This window comes from Somniosus microcephalus, chromosome 29 (assembly GCF_052327205.1).
Source record: "Somniosus microcephalus isolate GS21.2 chromosome 29, FLI_Smic_1.0, whole genome shotgun sequence".
Taxonomy (NCBI): Eukaryota; Metazoa; Chordata; class Chondrichthyes; order Squaliformes; family Somniosidae; genus Somniosus; species Somniosus microcephalus.
In genome coordinates, this window is record NC_141015.1 from 4,542,985 (window position 1) to 4,565,359 (window position 22,375).

At 45.5% G+C, this 22,375-nt stretch overlaps 4 protein-coding genes across 4 annotated transcripts; 2 read left to right on the forward strand and 2 right to left on the reverse strand.

Moving 5' to 3' along the window:
* Positions 1 to 1,784: 1,784 nt before the first annotated feature.
* LOC147098330 (histone H1-like) lies at positions 1,785 to 2,410 on the forward strand. The gene has a single exon (XM_085970000.1). The coding sequence runs from the start codon at positions 1,785 to 1,787 to the stop codon at positions 2,388 to 2,390; it is 606 nt and encodes a 201-aa protein (XP_085826126.1). The 3' UTR covers positions 2,391 to 2,410.
* A 5,747-nt stretch (positions 2,411 to 8,157) lies between these two features.
* LOC147098331 (histone H3-like) lies at positions 8,158 to 9,165 on the forward strand. Its single transcript, XM_085970096.1, has one exon. It carries the CDS (start codon positions 8,185 to 8,187, stop codon positions 8,593 to 8,595), a length of 411 nt encoding a protein of 136 aa, XP_085826222.1. The 5' UTR covers positions 8,158 to 8,184; the 3' UTR covers positions 8,596 to 9,165.
* A 158-nt stretch (positions 9,166 to 9,323) lies between these two features.
* Positions 9,324 to 9,794, reverse strand: LOC147098332 (histone H2A type 2-C-like). The gene has a single exon (XM_085970095.1). The coding sequence runs from the start codon at positions 9,763 to 9,765 to the stop codon at positions 9,376 to 9,378; it is 390 nt and encodes a 129-aa protein (XP_085826221.1). The 5' UTR covers positions 9,766 to 9,794; the 3' UTR covers positions 9,324 to 9,375.
* Positions 9,795 to 9,976: 182 nt separating this feature from the next.
* LOC147098333 (histone H2B 1/2-like) lies at positions 9,977 to 12,278 on the reverse strand. The gene has a single exon (XM_085970098.1). It carries the CDS (start codon positions 11,151 to 11,153, stop codon positions 10,779 to 10,781), a length of 375 nt encoding a protein of 124 aa, XP_085826224.1. The 5' UTR covers positions 11,154 to 12,278; the 3' UTR covers positions 9,977 to 10,778.
* Positions 12,279 to 22,375: the final 10,097 nt, after the last annotated feature.

The window sequence follows — 22,375 nt, forward strand, 5'->3', positions numbered from 1 at the left end:
TCCACAATCCCTACCGCCACTTCCCTCAAGACCCTAGGATGTAAGCCATCAGGTCCAGGGGATTTATCTGGCTTGAATCTCATTATTTTACCAAGTACCACTACCTTAGTGATTTTAATCGTATTTAGCTCCTCTCCTCCGAGAGCCCCCTGTCTGTCCAGTGTTGGGATATTCTTAGTGTCCTCTACCATAAAGACTGATACAAAATATTTGTTCAGCGATTTTGCTATCTCCATGTTTCCCACCATTAATTTCCTGGTCTCATCCTCTAAGGGACCAACATTTACTTTAGCCACCCTTTTTCTTTTTATATAACTATAGAAACTTTTGCTATCTGTTTTTATATTTTTTGCTAATTTACGTTCATAATTATCTTCCCTTTCTTAATCAATCTTTTAGTTATTTTTTGCTGTCTTTTAAAGACTTCCCAATCTTCTATCCTCCCACTAGATTTGGCTACCTTATATGTCCTTGTTTTTAGTCGAATACTATCCTTAATTACTTTACTTAGCCACGGATGGCTATCTTTTCTTTTACACCCTTTTTTCCTCAGTGGAATATATATTTTTTCGATGTTGTAAAATAACTCCTTAAATGTACACCACTGATCACCCTTTAATCTATTTTCCCAGTCCACTCTAATCAATTCCGCTCTCATACCTTCATAGTCTCCTTTATTCAAGCTCAGCATGCTTCTTTGAGATCCAACCTTCTCACCCTCTACTTGAATATGGAATTCAACCATTCCTGCCCCCAAATCTCGGTAGCAGAGAGTGCGTCAACCGCTTGACTCAGAGTATGTACTTTAAGACTGATACAGTCTCTCTCGCTCTCTGGTTGCTGTCTCTGTGTGTTGATAATTGAATGCATTGAACACCGGTTGCTCTGTTCTATTCCTCAGTTTCGAAGGAGAGAGAGAGAGAGACTAGAGGGACAGTGAGCTCACAATTTCTACTTTCCTATAAATCAAACATATTTCTGCCTGCGAACAATATAATCCCTTCAAACCAGATATGAGTGAACACAGCCACAGCTGTGATTGGCTCCTGCCCCTGAATCTGGGGAACAGACACTGTGAGGAGCGCCGGCCTCAGAGTGTTTAACACTGACTGAGCTGGGAAACTCCAACTAACCCCGAGAATCGGCAGCACAGGCCGAGCGGAGAGGAAAACCTGTCCTGTGAACAGTAAATCTGGGAACAGATTGTGCTGTGAATGAGCAGAGTGAACATTGTGTCAGCGAGAGTGTGCTAAAGGGGCGGGTGGGTTAGACTAATGTCACTGTGTTTGTGTGCCCGCTCTCATCGAGGGTTTCAGAGACCCTCTTGTGTAAAATTCAAAGATTTCCCGGTCATAGGATCGCCCTGCCCCCCTGCTCAGCTCTCAAGTGGGAATTAAACGTGAAGCTTTATTTGATTTCAAATTTCAGTCAAAAAACAGAGAACATGTCGGCGATGGGGTGAGCGAGCGCGATCAGTGCAGCAATGAAACGGCTTTAAATGGAAATTGATGCCTTTAATTCTGATGAAACTTTCTCGACAGCAAACATCCCGGTCTTCGAGACAGAAAGAGGCCAGTCTGGGAATCTGGAGTGCCTGAGTTTAATTGGAATCGGAGAGTAAATGAGGAGAGAGAAACACAGAGAGGCTTGAGGGGCCGGGAGCTGACAGCAAGATGTCTCCGCCCCGTCCGCTCGCTGCCTATAAGTTGCTCTGTGCCGCCGCCTCTCGTTTCATTTCTGACCCAGCTCTGACTGTCAGAGAGATTTTCTACAGAGTCGCGGACATGACTGAGACTGCAGCCGCCGAAACGGCTCCTCCTGCCGCCGCCGCTCAAACCAAGTCTCCCAGCAAGAAGAAGGCGGCTCCCCGCTCCAAGCCAGCCGGTCCCATGTTGGGCGAGCAGATCCTCAAGGTTGTGGCGAGTGGCAGCGATCGCAAGGGGATGTCGCTGGTGGCGATAAAGAAGGCTCTGGCTGCCAACGGCGTCGATGTGCTGAAGCTCCGGACCCAGATCAAGTTAAGCATCAAGAGGAAAGTGGAAAACGGCTCCCTGGAGCAGACCAAGGGCACGGGCGCCGCGGGCTCCTTCAGGCTCGCTAAGAAGGAACCCCAGCGGAAAGAGGGAAAGAAGGTGAAGAAACCGGCAACCAAGAAATCTGCAGTAAAGAAACCAGCAGCCAAGAAATCTCCAGCCAAGAAACCAGTAGCCAAGAAATCTGCAGTAAAGAAACCAGCAGCCAAGAAACCAGCAGCCAAGAAGAAGGCGGCGTTGAAGAAGCCCAAGAGCCCCAAGAAGGCCACAGGCGGAAAGGTGAAGGCGGCCAAGAAGGTAGAAAAACCCAAGGCCAAATCAGCAAAGTCTCAGAAAGCAGCGTCCAAAAGAAAATAAAAAGGACAACTTGTAAACATCTGAACCCAAAGGCTCTTTTCAGAGCCACTCACGTCATTCCAAAAAGAGCTAAGCGCGGAATCGGATGATCCATGTCCCGGGGCCGGGATCAGATTCCAGATTGAAATCATTTCAAATGATCCCTGGTGACTCGCTGACATTCGTTGCACCCACCCCTCCCCCAGTGTCTGTAATAAAACAGAATGGGATGTCCGGCCGGGCCTCACTCTAACTGGGGGTGTTCGGCTCCAGTCTCAGTTCAGGGTCATTTTCAGTTCACAGGTCCAGGGTGAGAGTCTCTGTGAGACTCTGACACTGGCGGAGATACCCCGCGTCACAACTCGAACCCCAACACATGAGATTCTCCAAATCAGCTGAAATAAGGTGTTTATAAACTGCTGAACCCTTCTGTGTGGGGAGATGGAATAAGGTCAGAGATTGACATGGAAGGAGACTTGTGATCGAAGGGGCTGTATATAAGCGGGAATATTACTGCTTTTTAATTGTAACGGGACCTTATTTAAAAGATTCTGGTTTCAGGAAACCCTTGAATATGAAGTCCGAGTCTGTAAGGGTTTGTGCGGAGCGCTGTGTTTCGGTTCTACTGTCGATAAACGGTTTGAAATTGGCGGTTACAGAAAGCTGGAGGTGGAGCTGGAAGATCAGAGGCCGCTCTCTGCTCTGTCTGTCACTCTTGAAATTGTCTCCTCCCCTCCCGCTCTCTCTGTTTAACCTCTCACTCTGTCTCCTCCCCTCCCCGCCTCTCACTGCGCTTTCTCAGTCTGGTCGGAGTCGGCTGTATATAATAGCAGCCAGAAGCAGTTCGTTTTTCATTCAGCAGAAGTTTGATTGAAGAATCATCATGAATGGACGAGGTAAAGGAGGAAAAGGCCTGAGCAAAGGCTGAGCCAAGCGCCACCGTAACAACATCCAGGGCATCACCAAACCAGCCATCCGCCGCCTGGCTCGCCGTGGCGGTGTCAAGCGGATCTCGGGTCTGATCTACGAGGAGACCCGCGGGGTGCTGAAGGTTTTCCTGGAGAATGTGATCAGGGATGCGGTCACCTACACTGAGCACGCCAAGCGCAAGACGGTCACTGCCATGGATGTGGTGTACGCTCTGAAACGGCAGGGCCGCACTCTCTATGGATTCGGCGCTGAACAACTCCACTCTTTCAATCCCCCTAGCAACAAAGGTTCTTTCAAGAGCCACCCACCGCCTCACAGATAGAGCAGTGACACGGGAGCTGGGGTAGATTGTTCTCAAAAATAGATTGTGGTCAGAAAGATTATTAACAGATATGTGATGTGTTCTGTAATCTTTGAATTTCGTTTTCGGTTGCACCAGGTTTATGGAGAGTTATTTCCTCAGACGGAACATTCCCTCTCGGTGTAAAGCCACATCGCGTCTACACATTTGTTCATTGTGCAGTTATACTGTAACGATTATAATTTAATAATTAGTTGGCTGGTCGGACATAAACCGTTGAATGGGTTACTGAGAAGAATCCAACTTGTGAATTATTTGCAGCCAGACGGTGGTGTCCGGCACTGATACTGACAGGGTTTGCGAAATTGAAATTTCAGTTCAGTCATTCGGGGACCTGAAATTACCGCAGTTTGAGCCGCTCTAACCCGACCTTACTTCTGATTGGGGGTCCGCGCCACAATCCCATTTCGTAACCAATCACAGAGCCACAGATTAGAAAGTAATCACATCATTGGTTGAAATTGTCGGTCAGTCGAACTGTTTGATTTTTTTTGTTTTTGAAATACCCGCCAATTCCAGTGCCGGAAAGAAGCGAATTAATCTAAAGTCGAGTTTCAAGGGAATGATTTTAAAATCTCGGTCCTTTTGTTCTGTGTTCACCGTCAGTAATTCCTGGCGCTGTTGTACGAACAGGTTTAATTTGTCAGCCTCTTATCAGTAACCGGCGCCAATAAGTCTCCATTCAGCAATCTAAAATGTGCCGAGTGTCATAAGAACATAAGAAATAGGAGTAGGCCAATCCGCCCCTCGAGCCGGCTCCGCCATTCAATAAGATCATGGCTGATCTGATCCTAACCGCCAATCCACTATCACAGAACCATCTCCTGAATCTAACAGAATTAGACACACGAAATAGGAGCAGTATCAGGCTATACGGCCCCTGGGCCCGCTCCGCTACCCACAGGGCCATGACTGATCCGAACCTAGACTCATGTCCAAATTCCTGCCCGCTCCCCATAACCCTTAATTCCCTTTACTTCTAGGACACTGTCTATTTCTGTTTTAAATTTATGTAATGATGTAGCTTCTACAGCTTTTTGGGGCAGCATATTCCATGGACCTACCACCCTCTGAGTGAAGTAGTTCCTCCTCATCTCAGTTTTGAAAGAGCAGCCCCTTATTCTAAGATTATGTCCCCTAGTTCTAGTTTCACCCATCATCTGGAACATCCTCCCCGCATCCACCCGATCAAGCCCCTTCACAATCTTATATGTTTCAATAAGATCGCCTCTCATTCTTCTGAACTCCAACGAGTAGAGTCCCAATCTACTCAACCTGTCCTCATATGACCACCTCCTCATCCCCGGGATTAACCGAGTGAACCTTCTTTGTACTGACTCGAGAGCAAGTATGTCTTTTCTTAAGTATGGACACCAAAACTGTATGCAGTATTCCAGATGCGGTCTCACCAATACCTTGTATAACTGCAGCAATACCTCCCTGCTTTTATATTCTATCCCCCTAGCAATAAAAGCCAACATTACATTGGCTTTCTTGATCACTTACTGCACCTGCATACTAACTTTTTGAGTTTCGTGCACCAGGACCCCCAGATCCCTTTGTACTACAGTACTTTCCAGTTTCTTGCCATTAAGATAATAACTTGCTCTATGATTTTTCCTGCCAAAGTGCATAACCTCACACTTTCCAGTATTGTATTCCATCTGCCAGATCTCTGCCCACTTACTTAGCCTGTCTATGTCACTTTGCAGGTTTTTTATGTCCTCCTCACCTATTACTTTTCCTCCCATCTTAGTATCATCTGCAAACTTTGATATGTTACACTTGGTCCCCTCCTCCAAATCGTTAATATAGATTGTAAAGAGTTGGGGACGCAGCACTGACCCCTGCGGAACACCACTAGTTACTGATTGCCAGTCTGAGAATGAACCATTTATCCCAACTCTCTGCTTTCTGTTAGATAGCCAATCCTCTATCCATGCCAGGATATTACCCCCAATCCCGTGATTTTTTATCTTAAGCAATAAACTTCTGTGTGGCACCTTGACAAATGCCTTTTGGAAGTCTAAATACACTACGTCCACTGGTTCCCCTTTATCCACCCTATATGTTACTTCCTCAAAGAACTCCAGCAAATTTGTCAAACATGACTTCCCCTTCATAAAACCATACTGACTTCGTCCTATTAAATTATGATTATCCAAATGTCCTGTTACTGTCTCCTTAATAATGGACTCCAAAATTTTACCTACCACAGGTGTTAGGCTAACCGGTCTATAGTTTCCAGCCTTCTGTCTACTGCCCTTTTTAAAGAAGGGTGTTACATTAGCAGTTCTTCAGTCTGCCGGGACCTTTGCCGAGTCCAGGGAGTTTTGGAAAATTATTACCAATGCATCCACAATCCCTACCGCCACTTCCCTCAAGACCCTAGGATGTAAGCCATCAGGTCCAGGTGATTTATCTGCCTTGAGTCCCATTATATTATCGAGTACCACTTCCTTAGTGATTTTGATCGTGTTTAGCCCCCTGTTTGTCCAGTGTTGGGATATTCTTAGTGTCTTCTACTGTGAAGACTGATACAAAATATTCAATCAGTGTTTTTGCCATCTCCATATTTCCCACCATTAATTTCCCAGTCTCATCCTCTAAGGGACCAACATTTACTTTAGCCACCCTTTTTCTTTTTATATAACTATAAAAACTCTTACTATCTGTTTTTATATTTTTTGCTAATTTACTTTCATAATCTATCTTCCCTTTCTTAATCAATCTTTTTGTTATTTTTTGCTGTCTTTTAAAGTTTTCCCAATCCTCTATCCTCCCACTAGATTTGGTTACCTTATATGCCCTTGTTTTTAGTCGAATACTATCCTTAATTTCTTTACGTAGCCACGGATGGCTGTCTTTTCTTTTACACCCTTTTCTTCTCAGTGGAATATATATTTTTTGGAAGTTGTAAAATAACTCCTTAAATGTACACCACTGATCATGTATCGTCTTACACTTTAATCTATTTCCCCAATCCACTCTACTCAATTCCGCTCTCATACCTTCATAGTCTCCTTTATTCAAACTTAGCACGCTTGTTTGACATCCAACCTTCTCACCCTCTAATTGAATATGGAATTCAACCATGTTATGGTCACTCATTGATTTGATTTGTCCAATTAATATGATAGATAAAATCCCCCATAATTATAGATGTTCCCTTATTACAAGCCTCAACTATTTCCTGATTGATACTCCGTCCAAGAGTTGCCACTGTTCGGAGGCCTATAGACTACGCCCACTAGTGTTTTTTTCCCCTTATTATTCCTTACCTCCACCCAAACTGTTTCATTATCCTGATCTTTTGACCCAATATCATTTCTCTGTATTACAGTGATTCCTTCCTTTATTAACATAGCCACCCCAACTCCCCTTCCTTCCTGCCTGTCCTTCCTGATCGTTAAATAACCTGGTATGCTTAATTCCCAGGCATTGTCACCCTGCAGCCATGTTTCTGTAATGGCCACAAGGTCATACCCATATGTACTTATTTGTGCCATTAACTCATCTATTTTGTTACGAATGCTACGTGCATTCAGATAGAGAACTTTCAAAGATGTTTTGTGACACTTAGTTCCTGCTTATGCCCTTTTTATTACTTTACCTTTTACTCCATACCTTCTGCCCCTTCCTGACACGCTCTGGTTTTCAATTTCCCCACTGCTACCTAAGTCTATGACCTTCTCTGTTGTCATTTTTATTATTTGCTCTCTAGGAACCTCCCCCCCACTAGTTAGTTTAAAGCCCTCTCTACAGCCCTAGTTATATGATCCGCCAGGACTCTAGTCCCAGCACTGGCCAAGTGAAGCCCGTCCCAACGGAACAGCTCCCTCCTGCCCCAGTACTGGTGCCAGTGTCCCAGGAAGCAAAACCCATTTCTCCCACACCAGTCTTTGAGCCACGCATCAGATCGCTCACTGCACAGTTACCCAATAGATTATTGGCCAAGCCCTTCCCACAGGCTCCACGGGGACAGAGAGAAGCGACTGAATTCTGATCCTCTCCCCTGAAAGCGGCAGCTAACGTCACAATGGGACGGGCGGAGGGAAATTCTGAATGGGCTGGAGAGGAGAGGGAGAGGAATCGAGTGGAAGAGCGGGAGATTGGCGCGGGTCCCTTTCCCCGCTCCTGTCAGCATCAACAGCCCAGAGTGCGGGCAATGGGAAGGGCCCTAAAGCACCAAGCCCAGGAAGTTACATTTAAAACCTTCAATCATTCTGGTAATGACCGTCTCAATATGTGCAGAATAAAATCGATTCGTGTCTAAACGGTTATTTCCTGCACTAAAATTGGCGGGCTTTTTGAAATGGGCGATTAAGCCTAGCTCAGCCAATCGGTGCCTGAGTTTCCAGCGTTTCATTGATTGGTCAGAGTTGGGTTTAAAGTGGGTGGGCGCCGGTCTCCAGCCAATCACTTTTCGGGGCGGTCCCTCAGTGATTATAACAAGGGGGACACACAGCAGACTCCGCATTAACAGTCCGTGTGTTTCAGATTACGTTGAGATCAGTTCAGAAAATGGCCAGGACAAAGCAGACAGCGCGCAAATCGACCGGAGGGAAAGCTCCTCGCAAACAGCTGGCGACCAAAGCGGCCCGAAAGAGCGCTCCAGCCACGGGCGGAGTGAAGAAACCCCATCGCTACAGACCCGGCACTGTGGCTCTGAGGGAGATCCGCCGCTACCAGAAATCCACCGAGCTGCTGATCCGCAAACTGCCCTTCCAGCGCCTGGTGCGGGAGATCGCTCAGGACTTCAAGACCGACCTGCGCTTCCAGAGCTCGGCCATCATGGCCCTGCAGGAGGCCAGCGAGGCTTACCTGGTGGGGCTCTTTGAGGACACCAACCTGTGCGCCATCCACGCCAAGCGAGTCACCATCATGCCCAAAGACATCCAGCTGGCCCGCCGCATCCGCGGGGAGCGCGCCTAAACTCACCCTGCCCGGCTCCAGACTTTAACACCAGATACAACAACGGCTCTTTTAAGAGCCACCAAATCAGCTAAGGAAAGAGCTGCGATCGGCGCAACGCAAACTGGACTTTACACATCGTGCAGGTCTTGCAGTGTTCATGTAATTGGGATTTATAAAGTGGGGGCAGTGACTAGGTTTAAATGTGAGTGATTGCCCAGTAAACTGACTGCACCCGCCCAGTAGGAAACTATAAGTGGGAGCACTGATCCAACTCCACATACCGGGATTGATCATCGAGAGAGAACGAGGTGCCTGAAGTCTGAATCTCACTTTTAAAATCAACTCTAAATGTGGGGAGAGGTAGTTACTATTTGGAATATTTTATATTAACCAGAGCTGTAATTCTGGTTCGATGCTGTCTGCAAATTAAAAGGGGAAAAGTTAATATGGATCAATGTGCTCAGGATGTATATGGAATTATTGGCCCAATAAGGAACGGTTAGCCCTTTATAATCGTTTAACATGCGTTCATATTCGGCTCTCCCAATGTGTTCAATGAGGGCCGGTCTCACGTTAAGTTTCCGTGTGTTTTGTTTTTCTCTGATGCCAGTCCCCCTCTGTATTGAATCGCTGATCTGAATATTCGGTAACAACAAACCCGCTGCAGTGTTTGCGGATTTGCCGTTCTACATGTCCTGTTTATAACCGAGGATGGCTGAACAGTAAACAACCCTTTCATAGATAAATTGGGTGGCTCTGAAAAGAGCCTTTGGGTTATTAGAGTGAATCTTGTCCGCTTTACTTGCTCTTGGAGCTGGCAGTGCTGGTTTTCTTGGGCAGCAGCACCGCCTGGATATTAGGCAGCACTCCGCCCTGAGCGATGGTCACCTTTCCCAGCAGCTTGTTGAGCTCCTCGTCGTTGCGGATGGCCAGCTGCAGGTGTCTGGGGATGATGCGGCTCTTCTTGTTGTCGCGGGCCGCGTTGCCGGCCAGCTCCAGGATTTCAGCGGTCAGGTACTCGAGCACAGCAGCCATGTAGACCGGGGCTCCGGCACCCACACGCTGAGCGTAGTTGCCCTTTCGCAGGAGCCTGTGAACCCGGCCCACAGGGAACTGCAGTCCGGCCCGGGATGAGCGAGACTTGGCCTTGGCCCGAGCTTTACCGCCGGTTTTTCCTCTTCCAGACATTTCCACAATCCACTCGTTCAGCGAAAGAATGAAAGTCTCCTCCCACATCTGCCATTCTTATACATTCTAGAGGAATGCAAACAGATTTCTTGTGATTGGTCAAGCTGTGGTGAATTTCATTGGTGTTTTCCAGTGACCAATCACAGTCTGGTTATTCCGCCAATGAAAAGAGGGGGAAAATAACTAATCAACGATTTTTTAAATTCAAAAAGCCCGCCAATATTTTCCTAAACGAGCGAATTAAATTAATAAATCACCATAAACCAAAGACTTGAACAATTTTATAAAATTCATTTTATCTTATTTCATCTGCAAATTCTAGGCTGTTACAATCAGGATTAATTTCGGGTTCAATATTGAATTTACACGGCCCGGATTAAATTCCCAACGGGACACATTCCAGCTCAATCTGTGTAAAAGTGAGGATTCACAGATTATCGATCGATCCTTTGCACAGGCGCTGCTGCGGGAGTGAAACCAGAAATGGGATTCCTGCTGTGAGAAGAGAAGAGGGACAAAGTGTTCAAACTGCCCCGTTCTAATCTCTAACAACTCCCATTCTGGGTTGTTACAATGCAGCAAATCTCCGGTTGATAAACGGATGGACTTCCAACTTGCTTTAGAAAAATGCAAAGGTCTTGACAGAGAACGAGGTGACTGAAATCGGAATCTCATACCTAAAACAAGCTTTTAATTAGTCGGCTGGCGCTGCAAATAAACGGGTCTGAGAGCAAAGACAAAGTGCGACCAAGGACCGTGTTTGTGTTTTAGTGCGCGGGAAATACAACTTCGACGCTAAGGGCGATCCGGTCAATGAAACTGCTCATCTGAGAATTAAAAGCTACATCTACAGCTGGAACTTCAAACGTTCTTAAACACACTTGTTAAGAAAATAATTACAGTAAACTGATTCTACAAGGCGATGCGTTGTGTAGCTCTTTCAGAGAGATAGTGGGTGGCTCTTAAAAGAGCCGTTGTGTTTAGAATTTGTTCTTTAAGGACAGCGTGGAGTTTTACTTGGAGCTGGTGTATTTGGTCACCGCCTTTGTCCCTTCCGACACGGCGTGCTTGGCCAGCTCCCCGGGCAGCAGCAGGCGCACGGCGGTCTGGATCTCCCGGGAGCTGATGGTGTGCCGCTTGTTGTAATGGGCCAAGCGGGAAGCCTCACTCGCGATGCGCTCGAAAACATCATTCACAAACGAGTTCATGATGCTCATGGCCTTGGAGGAGATGCCGGTGTCGGGGTGAACCTGCTTCATCACTTTGTAGATGTAGATAGAGTAACTCTCCTTCCTCGACTTTCTGCGCTTCTTCCCGCTCTTCGTTGGCGGTTTAGTGACGGTTTTCTTGGCGCCCTTCTTGGCAGCTGTCTTCTTTTCATCCACCATTCTCAAACTCGATTTCAGAAACAAAAATGACGCAAACCCGCTCCGCGCTCGGAATATATAGGCAGCCCCACAGTCCTATGCTAATGAGGGATGGGTGAAGGCAATGATTGTGATTGGCTGGGTAAGAATGATGTCAATTTCCATTCTTCTGCTTCTCTGATTGGCTTCTTTCTGTATCCAATCAGATTGAGTGTTTGCCACCAGCACGCCCCCTGCAGTCAGAAAGGTCATTTGCAAGTGCGTGTGTGACATCTGCCCATTCACCATTTTCCAGGGCCTTCCGGACGGGACAGCCATTTAGATAGACTTCCTCCAATTTGTGCACTATATTCACGCATTGCGGTGTGGTCTCCACCACTTTAGTTCTGCATCTGCCAGTCTCTAATACTGTGTGTGTGGGGATAGTTCTGTATCACTCAGTCTCTGGTGATTTATGTAAGTGTAGGAATCATTCTCAATCTCAGTCTCTGTTACCGTATGCGAGTGTGGAATCCTTTAGAGTCCTGTCCGTCACTTTTTTTTTATTCGTTCATGGGATGTGGGCATCGCTGGCAAGGCCAGCATTTATTGCCCATAGGGAATTGCCCTTTGAGAAGTTTGTGGTGAGACAGGTTCTTGAACCGCTGCAGTCCGTGTGGTGAAGGTACTCCCACAGCGCTGTTAGGGAGGGAGTTCCAGGATTTTGACCCAGCAACGATGAAGGAGTGGCGATAGAATAGACAGTGCTTGATGGCTGGCGCAGACACGATGGGCCGAAGGGCCTCATTCTGTGCTGTATAACTCTATGTCAGGGTGGGATTCTATCTTGTACTGTGTGTCAGTGTTGGTATTGATTCTGAATCTGTCATTTTCTGGTAGAGTGCGAGTCTGAGATTCATTCTACATCTACCTGTCACTAGCACGGTGTGCAAGTCTGAGATTCATTCTACATCTGTCCGTCACTGGCACTGATTGTGAGTGTGGGAGTAATTCTGTATCTGTCAGTCTCTGGTACTGATTGTGAGTGTGGGAGTCATTCGTAGCAAGAGGGTTCGAGTACAGGAACAAGGATGTCTTGCTGCAGTTGTGCAGGGCCATGGTGAGACCGCACCTTGAGTATTGTGTGCAGTTTTGTTCACCTTACCTGAGGAAGGATGTTCTTGCCATGGAGGGAGTGCAGCGAAGATTCACCAGGCTGATACCTGGGATTGCAGGAATGACGTATGAGGAGAGATTGTGTCGATTGGGCTTATACTCAGTGGAGTTTAGAAGATTGAGAGGGGATCTCATCGAAACCTATAAAATTCTGTCAGGTCTGGACATACTAGATGCAGGAAGGATGTTTATGATGGCCGGGGAGTCCAGAACCAGGGGTCATAGTCTAAGGATAAGGGGTAAGCCATTTAGGACTGAAATGAGGAGGAACTTCTTCACCCAGAGAGTGGTGAACCTGTGGAATTCTCTGCCACAGAGGGTGGTGGAGGCCAGTTCATTAAATATATTCAAGAAAGAGTTGGATATATTTCCTGAGGCTAAAGGGATCAAGGGATATGGGGAGAAGGCAGGGACAGGGTACTGAATTTGGATGATCAGCCATGATCTCATTGAATGGCGGCGCAGGCTCGAAGGGCCGAATGGCCTACTCCTGCTCCTATCTTCTATGTTTCTATGTCTCTGGTACTGATTGTGAGTGTGTGAGTCATTCTGGATCTGTCAGTCTCTGGTACTGTGTGTGGGATTCATTCTGTATCTGTCAGTCTCTGGTACTGATTGTGATTGTGGGACCCATTCTGGATCTGTCAGTCTTTGGTACTATATGTCAGTGTCCAATTAGTTCTGAATCAGTCTATCTCTTGTACTGTCTTTCAGCGAAGTATTCTGCATGAATCTGCTACTCACTCGGATTATGAAAGTGGGAATCGTACTGCATTTATCAGTCTCTGCTACCTGATGTTAGTTTGAGATTAATTCCATTTCTGCTAGTACCTGGTACTGTGTGTGAGTGTGGGACTAACTCTACCTGTAAATCAATTGTACTGCATGTAATTGTGGCCTCATTCTGTATCTGTCAGGCCCTCTGATGCACTGTCTGTCAGTCTCTGTTCTGTATGTGTGTGCTAGAGTATTATATATCTGTCAATCTCAGGTACTGTATGTGAGAGTGAGATTCATTTTGCACCAATCAGTCTTTAATGTGGGGTTCACTTTGTCTCTATCATTTGCTGGTACTGTGTACGAGTGTGTATTAATTCTGGGTCTGTCACCATCTGATAATCTGTGTCAGTGTGAGATTCATTCTCTTTCTCTGCCAATCTATGATACTGTATGTGAGTTTGAGATTTATCTTATACCTGTCAGTTCCTGGCATGGCATGTGAGTTTGGGATTTATTCTGTACTTGTCAGTCACTGATACTGTATGTGAATTTCAGTTTAATTCTGTCTGTCACTGTCTGGTACTGTATGTGAGTGTGAGATTTATTCTGTGTGTCTGTCGCTGATACAGTACGTGAGTGTGAGATTTATTCTGTGTGTCTGTCTCTGATACAGTATGTGAGTGAGATTTATTCTGTGTGTCTGTCTCTGATACAGTGTGTGAGTGTGAGATTTATCCTGCAACTCTCAGTCTCTGATAATCTGTTTCCGTGCGGATTGTTTCTGTATTAGTCAGTTTCTGATGCTCTATGTGACAGTGAGGTACATTCTGTATCTGTCAGTTTCTGGTACTGTGTGAGAGTGAGATTCATTCCACTTGGACTGAGCCCTCACCCCATGATGCCGAGAATTTGAACCCGAGTCAGCTCGCTAGGAAGGGCAGCTGGGCTCATCACTGTACCACCATCGCCCTAATTTTAAAATGAAAGCCGCTTTATTTACAGATCACTCGCCAAAGGTCTTTGGAGCTTTAGTCAGGATGAATAACACTTGCAATCACCTTAATCTGAAAGTAAACAAGATGTTCAGTTTATTTCTCTCCAATTTAAAATACTTGCTGATGAATGGTTATCGTGTTGCAGTACAGGCTGGCAGCCAGGAGATGGCACCAACCTCTAATAGTTTGGAGTGTGCGGATTGTGTCCGCACATCCAGACCGCCGTGAGTCCGGTGGTGCCCGGGGAGCTGGCCAAGCACGGGGTGTCGGAAGGGACAATGCCGGAGGCCATTGCAAATACATTTCACAACGCTCTGAAACAGCATTAATTTAGTCGAATAATTCATTCCGGCCATCGTCCTTTTATAGAATCACAGAACATTAATGTGAGCGCGGGTTTTTTCTGTATCTCTCAGTTTCTGGCATGTGAATGTGGGTTTCATTCTGTACCTGTCTATTTCTGGCATGGAACAATGGGTAAAATGCTGTAGCTCTCAGTCTCTAGTATGTTAGTGTGGGTTTATTTTGTATTACGAAGTCTCTGGTGTGTGAATGCGATTTTTAGCTGTCATAAATTCATGGAGTCAAAACGGCACAGAAGGAGGTCATTCGGCCCATCGAGTCCATGCCGGCTATCTCAAGAGCAATCCGGTCAGTCCCATTCCTCCGCTCTATCCCCATAGCCCTGCAAGTTTATTTCCCTCAAGCGCCTATCCAGTCTCCCCTTAAAAACATTGAGTGCCTCCGCTTTCACTACTTCCGTCGGCAGCGAGTTCCAGGTCCTCACCAATCGCTGCGTAAAAAAGTTTTTGGTCACATCCCCCCTATATCTCTTGCCCAAAACCTTAAATCTGTGTCCCCTCGTCCTTGGACCATCAACTAGTGGGACCAGCCTTTCCCCGTCTAGCCTGTCCAAATCCATCATAATCTTGTACACCTCCATCAATTCACCCCTCAACCTCCTTTGCTCTAATGAAAACAAATCCAGCTTCTCCAACCTGTCCTTGTAGCTAAGATCCCCCATTCCTGGGACCATTCTGGTAAATCTCCTCTGCAGCCTCGCAAGTGACTTCACATCCTTTCTAAACTGTGGTGACCAGAACTGGATGCAATATTCCAGTTGTGGCCTAACTAGCCCTTTATAAAGGTTTAGCATAACTTCTGTACTTTTGTACGAATACCTCTATTTATGAATGTAAGAAGTCACACAACACCAGGTTATAGTCCAACAGCTTTATTTGAAATCACAAGCTTTCGGAGCACTGCTCTTTCGTCAGGTGAGCAGCACTCCGAAAGCTTGTGATTTCAAATAAAGCTGTTGGGCTATAACCTGGTGTTGTGTGACTTCTTACATTTGTCTACCCCAGTCCAACTCCGGCATCTCCACACCATGTGTATTTATGAAGCCCAAGATCCCATATGCTTTGCTAACCACTCTCTCAAAATGTCCCCCCACCTTCAGAGGGACCTATGCACGTTAACTCCCAGGTCCCTCTGTCCCCGCACACTCTTTAAAACTGTGCCATGAAGTGTATATTGCCTCTCCCTGTTCCTGCTGCCAAAATGCATCACCTCATTAAATTCTTTCAGATTCTGGCATGTGAGTGTGGATCTTATTTTGTATCTGTCAGTCTTTGTTGTGTGTGTGGCTTTATTCTGTATCTTTCAGTATCTGCTAAGTGAGTGGTGTTTTCGTTTGTATCATTCAGATTCTGCTATGTGAGTGGGATTTTATTCTGTGTCTGTCAGTTTTGGTTATGAAATGTGGGTTTTAATCAGTCCATGCCAGTTTCTGGTATGTGAGAGTGGCTATTTCTCTGTATCTGTAAGTTTATGATATGTGAGTGTATGTTTCATTCGGTATCTCTCAGTTTCTTTTATGTAAGTATGAGTTTTACTCTGTATCTCTCAGTCTGTGGTATGCGAGTTTGGTTTTTACTGTCTATTTCTTAATCTCTGGTACGTGATTGTGGATTTTACCCTATACCTGTGAGTTTCTGGTATGTGAGTATGGATTTCACTCTGTACCTGTCAGTCTCTGGTATGTAAGTGTGGTTTTCCTCTGTATCGTTCATGCTCTGGGATGTGAGTGTGTACACTGCAACTTTCATTTCCTCGTATTTGAGGGCGATTTTTTTCTGTACCTTTCAGTTTCTGATGAATTACCCCAGGTTTTGCACTGTACTTGTCAATTTCTGTTATGTGAGAGTGAATTTTAATCAGTACCTGTCAGTTTCTTGTATGTCAGTGTCTATTTGAATCTGCATTGTCAGTTTCTGGTATGTGAGTGGGATGTTGTGCTGTACCTGTCAGTTACTGGTATGTCAGTGCTTTTTCCCTCTACCTGCCAGCTTCAGGTAAGTTAGTGAAATGTTGTTCTGTACCTATCAGTTTCTGATATGTGAGTGGGGTTTTGTCCTGTACCTGTCAGTTTCTGGTATGTGAGTGTGGTTTCATTCTGCACCTGTCAGTTTCTGGTATGTTTGTGGGATTTTGCCCTGTACTTGTCAGATTCTGGTATGTTAGTGGGATTTTGCCCTGAACTTGTCAGTTTCTGTTATGTGAATGGGGTTTTGTCCTGTACCTCTCAGTTTCTGGTATGTGAGTGTGGTTTCATTCTGTACCTGTCAGTTTCTGGTATGTTTGTGGGATTTTGCCCTGAACTTGTCAGTTTCTGTTATGTGAATGGGGTTTTGTCCAGTACCTGTCAGTTTCTGGTATGTGAGCGGTATTTTGCCCTGTACTTGTCAGTTTCTGGTATGTGAGTGTGGTTATATCCTGTACCTGTCAGTTTCTGGTATGTGAGTGGGGTTTTGTTCAGTACCTGTCAGTTTCTGGTATGTAAGTGTGGTTATATCAAATACCTGTCAGTTTCTGCTATGTGAGTGTGGTTATATCAAATACCTGTCAGTTTCTGGTATGTGAATGGGGTTTTGTCCAGTACCTGTCAGTTTCTGGTATGTGAGTGTGGTTTCATTCTGCACCTGTCAGTTTCTGGTATGATTGTGGGATTTTGCCCTGTACTTGTCAGATTCTGGTATGTTAGTGGGATTTTGCCCTGAACTTGTCAGTTTCTGGTATGTTAGTGGGATTTTGCCCTGAACTTGTCAGTTTCTGTTGTGTGAATGGGGTTTTGTCCTGTACCTGTCAGTCTCTGGTATGTGAGTGTGGTTATATCAAATACCTGTCAGTTTCTGGTATGTGAATGGGGTTTTGTCCAGTACCTGTCAGTTTCTGGTATGTGAGTGGTATTTTGCCCTGTACTTGTCAGTTTCTGGTATGTGAGTGTGGTTTTGTCCTGTACCTGTCAGTTTCCAATATGTGAGTAAGGCTTTGTCCTGTACCTGTCAGTTTCTGGTATGTGAGATTTTCTACAGCAGGTGTGTAGACCGGTTCTATAGTAAGTTATCAGCATCCAGACACAACCCAAATCCAGCACTGGACCATGAATGGGACCACCCTATTGGCAGTCCAGGTTTTTATCTCCCATTCCCATGGAACGACCTGTAAATTTCATGGATCGCTTACTGGAATATAACCACAGGTACCTGGACTGTACAACAATTGTTTTTAATCTATTGAAAACGAGTTGAGGGCCTGAGTAGTTAACAGAATGCCTCAGAACTCGAGAATGGCGTCTCCCTTCCCCCACTCACTCCATGTTCCAGAACTACTTCCTGTTCCACTCTGCCTCTTTCAATCAGTCTCCCGACTGCCGTTGAATTTATCCCAAACCAAAACCATTCTGCGGACACAGACCCAATGTGATGTGCTGTTGTTTGCTCCCTTATTCCCTGGTGTGTTCAACGATCATCAGCCGCGCACAGAGGAAACGGCCCCTGCTGGCACAGCTGGGGGAGGGGAGCTCGCATGGGGCTTCCTGTCGCTTTAAACACTGTGCGGGGAGAGGGGGAGGAGCAGACTTCTGTTTGCGTCTCTTTCATGTAGAATTAAAATATTTCGCTGTGTGAGAAACGCCCTGCTCCTTGTGAAATCCCCAAATGTATTATTCCCGCAGGATTTGTAAATTGTCCAATTAAGAAACAGTGAGCCCATCAACGGTCATTCACTTTATACTCGGTGGTTAACATCCGTTCATATCCGTCATAAGCAACAACCTATTCAATGACGTCCGGTCTCATGTTAAGGTTCCGTTTGTTTTGTTTTTCTCTGAAGCCGGTCCCTCTCTGTATTGAATCACTGATCTGAATATCCGCTAACAGCAAACCCGCTGCAATGTTTGTCGATCTAGATTTCTACATATTCGACACTGTGTCCTGTTTATAACCAAGAATAACTGCGGGTTATTTCTGATCAGGAAACTCCCAGCTCAATTAAAAATATTTGACATGTTAAATTAGGCTGAAACCTGGGATGGCAGGAATGACATATGAGGAAAGATTGGGTCGATTGGGCTTACACTCGCTTGAGTTTAGAAGAATGAGAGGGGATCTCATTGAAACTTATAAAATTCTGACAGGACTGGACAGACTAGATGTTCCCGATGTTCGGGGAGTCCACAACCAGGGGTCACAGTCTAAGGATAAGGGGTAAGCCATTTAGGACAGAGATGAGGAGGAATTTCTTCACCCAGAGTGGTGAACCTGTGGAATTCTCTACCACAGAAGGCAGTAGAGGCCAATTCATTAAATATATTCAAGAAGGAGTTAGATATATTTCTTAAGGCTAAAGGGATCAAGGGATATGGGGAGAAAGCAGGGACAGGGTACTGAATTTGGATGATCAGCCATGATCTCATTGAATGGCGGAGCAGGCTCGAGGAGTTCATTTGGCCCATCGAGTGCATGCTGGATATCTGAAGAGCAATCCGGTCAGGCCCATTCCCCCGCTCTATGCCCGTAGCCCTGCAAGTTTATTTCCCTCAAGTGCCTATCCAGTCTCCCCTTGAAAACTTTGAGTGCCTCCGCTTTCACTACTTCCATCAGCAGCGAGTGGAAACAGCCTTTCCCCGTCTAGCCTGTCATAATTCATCATAATCTTGTACACCTCCATCAAATCACACCACATCCTCCTTTGCTCTATTGAAAACAAATCCAGCTTCTCCAACCTGTCCTTGTAGCTGGTTTTTTCTGTACCTGTCAGTTTCAAGTACGTGAATGTGGGTTTAATTCTGTATCTATCAGTTTCTCCTATGGAAGAGATTGTAAACGTTTACACCTGCCTGTTTTTGTGATGTGAGTGTGGGTTTTACTCTGCATCTGTAATTTTCTAGTACGTGAATGTGTATTATTCAGTATCTGCCAGTTTCTGGTATTTGTGAGTGAGTGTTACTCTCTAACTGTCAGTTTCCAGTATGTGATTGTGTGTTTTAATCAGTACCTGGCAGTTTCTGATATTTATGAGTGAGTGTTACTCTCTGTCAGTTTCCAGTATGTGATTGTGTGTTTTAATCAGTACCTGGCAGTTTCTGGTATTTGTGAGTGAGTGTTACTCTCTAACTGTCAGTTTCCAGTATGTGATTGTGTGTTTTAATCAGAACCTGCCAGTTTCTGGTATTTGTGAGTGAGTGTTACTCTCTAACTGTCAGTTTCCAATATGTGATAATGGGTTTTAATCAGTACCTGCCAGTTTCTGGTACAGAAATGTGGATTTTAGTCATATCTGCCGGTCTCTGTTATATGAGTGCATGGTTTACTCTGTATCTGCCAGGCAGTCATTCTCAGGTACCGTAATTGATTGTGATTCGTTCTCAATCTGTCATTCACTGTGTCTGAATGTATGACTCACTCTGTGACTATCAGTCTCTGCTACTGTCTGTGAGTGTGGGATTAATTCTGTCGTTGTCAGTCTCTGGTACTGTTTGTGAGTGTGGGATTGATTATACACCAGTTGCACTGGTAACGTGAGTGAGTGGGAGATTCATTATGTAATTGACAGGCTGTTTACTGTACTATTCTTGTTCTGTGTGACTGTTGGATCCCATTCCTTCTCCACATTGTGTAGGCCAATGCTAGTTTGAGATTATCTGTGACTGTCTCAGGATGAGGTTTGGTTCAGTCCATTAGCCCTGTCTCTCTGGTCTTGTATGGTAGTTGTTGGGTTTGATGGTCCGTTTCCGTGCACTCGAGAGGGTACAGAGGAGATTTACAAGGATGTTGCCGGGAGTAGAGAATCTTAGCGCTGAGGAAAGACTGGATAGGCTGGGTCTGTTTTCCTTGGAACAGAGGAGGCTGAGGGGAGACCTTATTGAGGTGTATAAAATTATTGGGGGCATAGATAAAGTGGATAGAAAGGACCTATGTCCCTGAGCAGAGGGGTCAAAAACCAGGGGGCACAGATTTAAAGTAATTGGGGGAAAGTTTAGAGGAGATTTGAGGGGAAATGTCTTCACCCAGAGGGTTGCAGGGGTCTGGAAGTCACTGCCTGAAAGGGTGGTAGAAGCAGGAACCCTAACCACATTTAAAAAGTACTGGATGTGCACTTGGGATGCTGTAACCTGCAGGGCTACGGACCAGGAGCTGGGAAGTGGGATTACGCTGGATAGCTCTTTGTTGGCCGGCACGGACATGATGGGCCGAAATGGCCTCCTTCCATGCTGTAACTTTCTGTGATTCTATGATTCTATACAGCCAGCAGCGGGCATTGACTCCATATCAGTGTCTGTCTGTTTGTGTGTGAGGGAGTGAAACTGGATCTGCCTGTCAGTGCGATATGTTTGGACATTGAAATAACATCTTATTCTACTGCTGCAAGTGACTGTGGGATTTATAATGTAACTCTGGGAATTCGGATCACTGTGGGACTGACTGCTTCTGCTGCCTGTGATAATAAGATTGAGGCCAGTTCTGTGTCTCTGCGCTCTGTGAGTGATAATGTACTTACTGTGTTTGAGAAGGAGCTGCCTGCACTGTTCCTTGTGTTCTGGGTGGAGGAAAGATTACGTTTATTCTGGCTCGTTGAAGTATTTTGCTACGAGATTAATAAAAGAACAATATTCATTATAATATATGGACAGGTGCCGGTAGAATATAAAAATAAAGTTATAATTAACCTGTATGTTTATAATAAATAAAAATATCTGTAGTACAGCGGCACTCAGATTCTCCACACCAGGTGTGTAGGACGGTTCTATATTAAGTTATCAGCATCCAGACACAACACAAACCCAGCACTGGATCATGAATGGGACCGTCCGATTGGCACAGTCCAGGTTTCTATCTCCCATTCCCAAGGGGCTACATATAAATTTCAGGAACGCTTCTTGGAATATAACCACAGGCACCTGGTCTGTACAAACAATTGTTTTCAGTCTATTGAAAGCGAGTTGAGGGCCTGTGTAGTTAACAGACTGCCACAGAGCCCAAGGGACTATATATAAAATTCTGGATCGCTTCCTGCAATATAGCCACAGGTACCTGGTCTGTACAAACAATTGTTTCCAGTCTATTGAAACCGAGTTGAGGGCCTGTGTAGATAAAAGACTGCCACAGAACCCGTATCCATGTGAATTTGACGGAGCTTATCCATATGTATTTGGCGGAGCGACAATGTATCTTTCGATCACCAGCAACACCTTTCTGGAGAACACAATGCACCGAAACAAAATAACCGATTTTAGAAATGTATTCTTTCACACTTCTCACCTGCTGCCGGGTGTACTTTGTGAAACTCCTCACAGTCAGGCTGTGTTTCCACTGTTCCCTGTCCTGGAACAACACACGGTGAGATTGGAAATGATTCAGGAACATTCACTCCTGATTTGGGGGGAAGAAAGCAGCAATGATTTTAAAGAGCGAGGTGATGTACTTTCTCTGTTACCTTCTTATGTAGGGTTCTGTGTGTATTGTTTTTCGCTGAAGCCAGACCTTCTCCATATTGAATTATTGATCTGAATATTAGCTAACAGCAAGCCCGCTGTAGTGTTTGTGGATCTAGATTTCTACATGTTCGACAGTTTACTGAAAATGGCTAAATAGTAAGCGACCTTTTCACAGCATGGTGGCATAGTGGTTAGCATGGTTGCCTCACAGTGCCAGGGACCTGGGTTCAAATCCGGCCTCGGGTGACTGCCTGTGTGGAGTTTGCACATTCTCCCCATGTTTGCGTGGGTTTCCTCCGGGTGCTCCGGTTTCCTCCCACAGTCCAAAGGTGTGCGGGTTAGATTGATTGGACATGATAAAAATTGACCCTTAGTGTTAGGGGGGATTAAATACGTGGGGTTACGGGGATAGGGCTTGGGTGGGATGGCTGTCGGTGTAGGGACCGGGTGCTAGGGTTTGGATGATCAGCCATGATCTCGTTGAATGGCGGAGCAGGCTCGAAGGGCCGAATGGCCTACTTCTGCTCCTTTCTTCTATGTTTCTATGTGGGTGTCTCTGAAAAGAGCCTTTAGGTATTAGAGTGAATCTTGTC

Bases quoted from the DNA above. Each gene is read 5' to 3' on its own strand.
- LOC147098330 (XM_085970000.1), top strand. From the start codon at position 1,785: ATGACTGAGACTGCAGCCGCCGAAACGGCTCCTCCTGCCGCCGCCGCT.
- LOC147098331 (XM_085970096.1), top strand. From the start codon at position 8,185: ATGGCCAGGACAAAGCAGACAGCGCGCAAATCGACCGGAGGGAAAGCT.
- LOC147098332 (XM_085970095.1), bottom strand. From the start codon at position 9,765: ATGTCTGGAAGAGGAAAAACCGGCGGTAAAGCTCGGGCCAAGGCCAAG.
- LOC147098333 (XM_085970098.1), bottom strand. From the start codon at position 11,153: ATGGTGGATGAAAAGAAGACAGCTGCCAAGAAGGGCGCCAAGAAAACC.